We start from the raw sequence: 8731 nt of genomic DNA, 5'->3' as shown, positions 1-8731 counted from the left end.
CCATAGACGATACTTAAGTACTTTCAGTTGTTCTGTATTTAAGTGCCTTTAAATTAAGCCTAAAATGAATAGCGTCAATGCTTATGTCCTTTTTACTGCCTGTTAGAGTGTTCTTAGCTTTCATTGACATCCTACCAGAAGATAGATAGTCCTAAAAGATACGAGACTGACTGAGCAGAATTTATTGCCTGGGGCTATTGAGATTCCTGGGTTGTTTCACAGCATTACATGCAGCACCAGATTCTTTTACTTCTCAAAAACCAAGCTAGTCTGTGTGCTTATTTAGCTAAAGCAGCCTTCAGGCATCACAGAATCATGTTTTCTTAGAGGCTGGTAAAATAGGTAAATATTGCTAAATACAGTTAAATAAGGAGGGGGCAACATTAGTAAGCGGGAAGGAATGAAGAAACTTCCCTAGGTGAGCTCTGTATTCCATGTTGAAGGTAGCCCATAGAATCATGCATTCAGGTTATCTACAGCTTTATCATCTTATTTGAGTCCTCAGGGAAAAAAAAATAAAAACCTTGCATATATTTGAGCATATGAGATAAAAAGGACTGAGTATATACAAATGTTATTTGAAATGTTATTGAAGAGTATTTCTTCTTAAGCTATTTGTATGAAAGGAAGGAAAGAACAATTGTTTAAACTGAAGTACTGTGTTATGCAGGACGTGTCTCTTGACTGTTATGAACAAGAATACATTCAGAAAAAACCCGCAGTAAAATGGAACAGTGTGGTGGGATAGTACTGTTGCTAATTGTTAGTGATCATAAAAGGTAATGCCTTGAGATTATAAATATCTTTGTGATTCTAGTTTAGGTAAATGCTGGCATGAGAAGGGGGTTATCAGTGAAGTGAGAAAAAGGAAGCTTGGAATAAAATATTTCTCCATTTGTTTTCCACTAGGTATGAATTCATCCAGAGAGGTTTGTTCACAGCCCAAGATATTGGATTGGTTCCATCCGTGTATACCCGCAACCAGCAACTTGAGGCTGCGAATGTGTGTTTGAGGGAAGATTTGGAAAACTATAAACTTGCTGCAATGTATGTTATTTGGTCTTAATGAAACTTTGATATGCTGCAGTAAATGGCCAGAGAAAGTACACCCAAGTACTTAAGGGAAATAATAAGTTCCTGTTTGTTATGCTGGCTATGCATATTTTTACTTCTAAGTGACCTTTATAATTAAAGTTCAATTTTCTCTGGGCTCTATTAGAAATCTAAATCTTAATTTCTTCTATTTGTATTTACTGGGCAATAGAAAATAATTTTCAATATCCAGTAATCACAACAAATTACTACAACACATCATGAGAGTATATTATGTAGAACTAGAAAATAAATGGTTATGTGCATTTTGTATTAAAATACAGTGCTATAAATTACAGCTACCACAAAACATCAACAGAGGGAAAAAAATCACTATACATTTATCCTTCATTTTTTCAATTGCAAAATATCTATCACTCTGGCCCTAGTGGTAAGTGGTGTGTCATTGTAAATCACCATTGTTCATTATACTTGTGTGTACATTGTAGTAGCTGATTTTACATGTCAGTTATACTTTGGTCATAAGAGTTAAAATATTTAGCTTATCTAATGGAGAGATGCACTGAAAAAAATGTTGATTTGACTGGTTGGAAACCAAGGCTTTGAGCAAAGAAAGCCTCGTATTTTGCTGTATGGATTAGTCAGAAAACTTTCATTGTGAGATACAGTGCTGTGAAGTGTATTTGAATAAAGCTTTTAATTACATTTGGTATTTCTGAGCTTGGTACTCTTGAGAGCCGTCTTGCAGAAAAGAGATGTTATTTGGGATTTAGGCGGTATAAGGGGCCTGGGATAAATGAGTGTAAACCAATTACCTCCTGCTTTAATGTTATTTAGCAATTGGTGGAGGAGATTCAGTGTCTAGAAGCTAACTGTAATTGTATTTTGGGTAATTTTAATATAGTATTTACATGATTGCATGGCAAGCAGGTGGGCAAGTAGAGTAGATTACAGGCTGTTGGTTACATTTCACGGTGGTAAATGTAACCAACTCATTATTTAAAGAGAAAATCACAATCAGCTTCACATGCTCTTTACAATTAATATGTATTTTTATTAGGTTGTCCACAGTCTGGAGGCATCTTGTGATGTAACAAAATCCCTGAATGCATATGTTAAAAGAAATAAATAGCAGCATAATTATTTTACTCTGAAGCTAGTGATAGTTATTACCCCAAAGTTTAGATAAACTCCTAATATTTAAATTATTTCTAAAAATGGGTATTGCGTTGTGATGGAAATCCAAACTAATTTTATGTTGGTTTCCATGTGACAGTAGTTAAAGTATACCTTAAATATATTCCCTTTTTTTCATTTATCTTGAAGTTGAGCCCTGATTGACTGGTAAGGGATGTTATCTACTGCAGTATTTCTCGAATGGAAGCATAGATATTCTTTCCAATATGCAAGAAAAATTTGAAAACATCTCTGAAAATCGTTAACTCTTACAGGAGACTAGTAAAGTTTAATTCATTGTCTTCAGTGATGATTTGTGTCATCCAAGCATTTAATATACTAGTAATGCTTGCGAATTGAATAGATGGTAATTTCATAGCAATATTAAACTCTGACTATCTGAAGATTCAAAATAGCTTGAATCTCATATTTTGGTGTTTTTCTATGGCCAGATCCTTTGTATTTGAACATGTAGGGTGACAACATGATGGTATATCAGGTTTAAGATTATGTTCATCACAGGGGCTCCAAACTGGGATATTTGTAAGTTTTATAAATGTTTAGGAATTTGAGGTAGGTGGAATGAAAGTTGTGTACAGCTTTTTCTGAGGTTTGTAGCTGTGTTCACAAACACAGTTAGGAAGTTTAAGTATTTGTGGGTATCTTTCTGTCCTGATTTTTTATAACCATGCTCACAAATATACACTGTTTACAGCTGCAGTAACAGTCAAAATATAAAGCAATCCTGGAAATAATATTTATTATTACTTAGTGCTATCACCAGCAATAAAATCATCAGTTGATCTCCTGTTTCTGTGCCAAAATCTAACCATTCCTGCAGGTATTTTTCTACTTACACAATGAAAAAAAATGAGTGTGCAGTTCTTGTATTATGCACTGTATTTAAATGCATCTGTATAATTACATGGTATGTCTAGCATCCTTCCTACTAAATGCTATATAAACTAGATAGAGTAAAAGCATGAGACATGCTTTTAGAAACATTTTCTAAAACTGTCTTTATTTTGGTTAAAATTCTAGGGTTACAATTTGCAGCATTTTGGGGACTAGAGTCCCACCTAAATTCAGTGGGAAGAGGGCATTTAACTCACCTTTGGAAATCCCTGCTTGTTTTTATTGAACCTTGCCCTCTTCTCCTGTTTTTATCAAACTACATGCTTGAGACAAGTTTAAATGGAGAAACCTGCAATCTTTGACATGTATCTTAACTAAAAGAAATGGGTATTGGCTTTTCTATGGCTGTAGCAACATCTTTTACTCTTAGAACAAACCATCTGCTTAGCTCTGAAGGGGTAGGTTTTGTATTCAGGATCTTATGGCAAGTCAGATTTTGTGAGTGGTGTCACGATGGAGTTGTTTCACAGCACTGTCTTGAGACTGCAGATTCATTTACCTCTCAAATCTTTTGCTCTTCATAGGAGCTTGAGCAGAATCATAATCTGCACTTTGTCCAAGTATCAATACGCTAAGTTACTCTTTCACAGCTTCTGGTGTTTGTGCACTTGCATACACAAAGCCCACGGCTCCTCTGAGCTTTTTAGTGTTACTGCAGGGACAGCCCTGCCTGTTTTCATGTCCCTGCCAGCTTTTTTGCAGCTTTGACTGATAAATAATGGCATTAATTCACTGTGCTCCTCTGCAGGTCTTTTGAACTTCCTGATACAAGCAACAGTTCACATGTAAATGAACACATATAGATATAGTACTTTGTATAGGTAATAGATATAGCAAATGCATATGAAGTGAATATAGATTATTTGTACAATTAAATATAATGCACTGGCAGTTATGAGTCTTCTTCTTGGACCCGTGATTTTGGCATAGTCTGCTCTCATTGTGGTTTTCCTAACGTTTCAACTCCTATTGGAGAGATGAGCTTTATTTTTGCAAAGAACAAATACCTAACTTTTGTGCAAGGTAATTTCAAGCTTACTTTTCAATTAAACAGTTTATTCTACTAATCTGACCTGTAATCAGTAAAGGCAAGGAGAAAATGCACGGAATATAGAGTATTTTCTTTTATGTTTATGGAGCGGTGTATCTCAGGGTGTCCCACGACTGTGTATAGAAGTGCTTAGAGAATCACAGGTTATCAGTACGTTTGCAGTTGATTTTGTAATGGATTCCTTTTGCTCATTGCTGTTGTGTACAGGGGACACTCGAGAACAGGCTGCAAACATGATTGCAAAGAGCCTAGAACTTTTCTAGCACTATTTGTCCCAGAAGCTCTCTCAATGCATGTATTTGCAAGGCAGCAATACAGTTATCCTTCTGTGTGTGTCCTTCTAGCCTGTACCATTATGTTGTGCTCCAGGTGCAATGTAGATGTTAGAAAATCAATATTGCAATACATTTTCATACAGAATTTTAAACCCACAACAAGAGGATTGTTTTCTAATCACCTGCCATTTGAATGTGTGCCTCCAAGACCCCTTGTTCTTAAAGTAAGGTTCACATCTGAGATTCATAAAGCCAGAATCCTTATGGATTTTATTTAAAGGAACTGAGGAAAGGTAAAAGTGAAGAGTACCCATGGTTTTGTACATCAGCTGTCAGCAAAAAGACTTCAAAAAGTACATGTTCACAGAGCATACTACCAAAAGTTTCCAACTTGGATAGAGTAGGCATGTGCATATCTGAAAATTAATTCTATGTGTATTCAGCATACACTGATGGACAATTAATAGGAGGAGACTAATACTTCTTTCTTATACTTCCTGTTTACATATAGCAAAGCAAAAGAGGCTTTCCTAAAAATGCAGAAAGAACGTGACTTCCATCGAATGCATTATAAGCGAGTGGTCCAGGAGAGAAACAGACTTCTTTGTGACATTAAAAGGTAAAAAATGATTTTAATTCCCATACATGCAACATTAAAGGTAATGTCTTCAGCTATTGCCTGGTAGTGAGATAACATGGTGGAATTTAAAGTGCCAAAGTAAAGCTAGCTGCCTTTGGTTAGAGTCCTGGTGTATAGCAGTTCCATCTGACGATTCTGCTGTGTCTCTTAAACAATTTCTAATGATTTTTTTTAATATATTTTCCATGCTATGATATGGCATTAATAAATACATAGTATTTCTAATAGTTGAAAATATAAATGAGGTTTTCTTCTACCCAGATCTTTTTCCATAAAGAGCTAGTGATTTCTGGGTTTGGATCCTTTTTTTTAGGTTCATTTTAAGGGTAACTGGTATCACCCTGAGTTCAGAACCTTTGCATTTATGATTCTCATAGTTGGTATTTTCTGTCCTTTTACATCTTGAACTTCCTATATGAAATTTACTATGTTGCTTTGGTTGTAAATAAGCCCAAACTAGTCCATTGGTACTAAGTTATGATAGTTTATTTTATAAGATTTAATTCTGGAATTCTGTAAGTTTTCTATTAACTGTTGTGCTTATTTCCCTCCACGAGTAGAACTTTTATATTGTCCATCTGAAGATTGCTGGGCCATGTTCTGTGTCTTTAACCTTGAACTCCATAGATACTAATGCAAGACAGCACTATTCATTGACTTATCCTCTGTGTCAGCTTTTTGCAAAATGCAGTATTTCTGAGGCTTATTGTTGTGTGTTTCTCTTGAGAGATTATATATCTGATTTTTAGTTGGTTTGGCGAATTAAAGTGTTTAAGTATGTGAAGAAAGAAATAGTAATCATATTATGAATGATTTGTCTAGATTAGGATCTTACTTGGTAGCTGGATAATAGCTGTGTTTCTCTTTCTTCCAATGAAATATCATCCATCTGCAAAAACAAAAGAAACTAACACAAATTAATGTGCAATATATGTATGAAGGATTAAGAAAAGGTCAAAACTGGATGGATTGTTTTAAAAGATAGGACTCCACAAACTATGAAACCTCCCATTGATCTGACTTCTTTTTTTTTTTTTTATTTTTTTTTTTCTTGTGGTATTCTGGTTGGATGGTCACATAGTCAATACTTTTGTCTCCTGTGTGTTGACCTTTTGGCACTTTTATTCTTTTATTTGAGGAGGAAAAAAGTTACACAGACATAAATCCCTGATTTATAATTTTTGAGAAGTCATTTGTTCTCTTCTTGTTCACAGGCTGAGGGCACATTATGCATCATATGAACCAGTGCTGAGGCAGTTGACTGAAAAATACCAGACTACACTGAGAGAGAAAATGTTAACTGGTTTGGAGAGAGACAGAGCAGTTGGGCAGGTAAAACGATGGTGAACACCGCTTGCAAAGCTGTGAGCAATGCTCCCATTTGGGTTTTACTTTGGTAAACACACAGGATATTTTTGTTAAAGCAACTTGCTTATGCAGTAGTTAGAAGCAGAATATTTTGTTGAGTTTCATGTTATTTAGTGAAATGTTAATATTGAAAGTATGTGAAACTTGGTGCCACAAAGTAGTAGTTCTCAGTTTCTACTTGCTCATTGCTGCTCTACCCGAGTCAGCAGTGTGCGGACCCTGGTTTACTTTCAGTGTCAACAGTTTGAGGAAAGGTGTGATATTCCCACAGATCCGTATACATCTCTGTCATTAGAAATCTTTTATTTAAGCTTTCCTTATTGCTATTTGTTATTTTATTTTTCCTAAATGTATCCAGGAATGACCTACTAGTTTAGGAAAAAAAACATTAGGAGACAGTTTTTCTGTCTCATGGTTGGAATAATGGGGTAGTATTTTACTCCTATAACCTTATCTGATGTATAGGTTGATATCCATGATATTCTACCCCTTTAGCAGGAAGTGCTAGAAGCACAGATAGGATGGATGAAGAACAGAAATTTATTTTGCATATGTTTAAGCAATAGGTTGTTCCAAAAAAGAGGATGAAAAAAGAAAGGAAAAAAACCCCAAACCCTCCAAACCCTCACAGAATGCATTGCATTTCAGCAGTAGCATCAATTGTATGTGGGTAACACGAAAGGCATTTACCATGCTTGCAATTTCTTATAGTAGTCCTCATCTCTCGTTTCATCCTTTCCTCTGCTTCCAATTTTTCTCAGGTCACCTGAAAGCTTACTTTTAAAAAACTGAGGATTCTATGTTTGAAATTTCAATAAGTAAAAGAAAATATTTTATAGAAAAAGAAAGGTTACTGTCCATATGCAATTATGCTGAATCAGGAGCACAAAACAGAACAGTTCACAGAATCACAGAATGTCAGGGATTGGAAGGGACCTTGAAAGATCATCCAGTCCAATCCCCCTGCCAGAGCAGAAACCTAAATGAGATCACACAGGAAGGCATCCAGGCGGGTCTTGAATGTCTCCAGAGAAGGAGACTCCACACCCTCCCTGGGCAGCCTGTTCCAGGGCTCTGTCACCCTCACTGTAAAGTAGTTTTTTCTCAAGTTTAAGCAGAACCTCCTGTGTTCCAGCTCACACCCATTGCTCCTTGTCCTATTGTTGGGCATCACTGAGAAGAGCCTGGCTCCATCCTCATGACATTTGCCCTTAACATAGTTGTAAACATTAATTAGGTCTCCCCTCAGTCTCCTCTTTTCCAAGCTAAAGAGACCCAGCTCCCTCAGCCTTTCAGGCTAATGCTAATTTCAGTTCCAATGCTATGAAATTTCAGGAACATATGTAAGGGTGTCCAGTTATGAATTGTACGCATTTTGGAGTGATGGCTTTTTTATAACATGTCAAATCATATTTTGTAGCATTTTCTTATGATAAAATTGTATGTCATGTTGTGCCATTAAATTAGATCAGTGTTGTGATAGCAGTGGTTAAAAGTTGATGGTGCAGTAAGAGTGTTCTGTGTCTGCATTGTTTTAATAGAGCTGTAAAAATATTTTGAGAGATTCGGGATGGCTAGTATTTTGTCACGTTGTTTCACTAGGCCTTTCCAAAATCTTAAATTAGGGGTAATGTTTATAACTTAGAGACAATAATAAAAAAAATCAATAATTATAGATGGAATTTATCACTTAAATATGCAGGCATAAATGCTGTGTGTTGTGAACAGACAGTTCAAAACCAATGCTTTCATATTATCTCTTGTTCTCTCTTCTTTTTAAAATTAGGTTAAAGGTTTGCAAGCCACATTCCAAAATTTAGGTTTTGGACCTGCTTTTCAGATTCCAGTGACAAAAGGTAAAATATTCCCATCACCAGACTCAGACTGGTTATACGTGTTTTGTTGTTGTGATGCATTTAAAAATCTAATATAACAGTAAATCAAGCATACTTGTAATATAAACATTTTATCAGCTGTCCTGGTGACAGAGCAATGATTTATCATTTGAATGTTTATTCTAAAATGCATCCACTAAGGACAGTTAAACTGCTGATGGCAACATGGAATGTGTGAGTAACCATGGAAGGACTTAGTCCTAGAAATCTATTTTGTTTCTGATTTTATTTTATTCACTAATTCTTACACTTTTTTTTAAAATGTTCATGTTCTTTTTCATCTCACTGTAAGAAGCTACATATGTAGTCTGGAAACATTTTGAAAATACTGCTGTTATGAAATCCAGCCTCTTATTTT

At 35.4% G+C, this 8731-nt stretch overlaps 1 protein-coding gene across 1 annotated transcript in view; it reads left to right on the top strand.

The window, feature by feature from the left end:
* SPAG16 (sperm associated antigen 16) overlaps positions 1 to 8334 on the top strand; it is a gene marked incomplete at both ends in the record, with an annotated part of 18248 nt that extends 9914 nt beyond the window's left edge. The window contains 4 exons of the mRNA XM_010177910.1: positions 910 to 1047; positions 4982 to 5089; positions 6325 to 6442; positions 8265 to 8334. Of these exons, the coding sequence (XP_010176212.1) occupies positions 910 to 1047; positions 4982 to 5089; positions 6325 to 6442; positions 8265 to 8334 (434 nt within the window). The remainder of the gene's footprint in view (positions 1 to 909; positions 1048 to 4981; positions 5090 to 6324; positions 6443 to 8264) is intronic.
* Between the last annotated feature and the right edge of the window lie 397 nt (positions 8335 to 8731).

This window comes from Antrostomus carolinensis, unplaced genomic scaffold (genome assembly GCF_000700745.2).
Source record: "Antrostomus carolinensis isolate BGI_N321 unplaced genomic scaffold, ASM70074v2 scaffold25381, whole genome shotgun sequence".
Taxonomy (NCBI): Eukaryota; Metazoa; Chordata; class Aves; order Caprimulgiformes; family Caprimulgidae; genus Antrostomus; species Antrostomus carolinensis.
The sequence above is the reverse complement of the archived record's forward strand: the minus strand, read 5'-3'. Positions and strand labels throughout refer to the sequence as shown.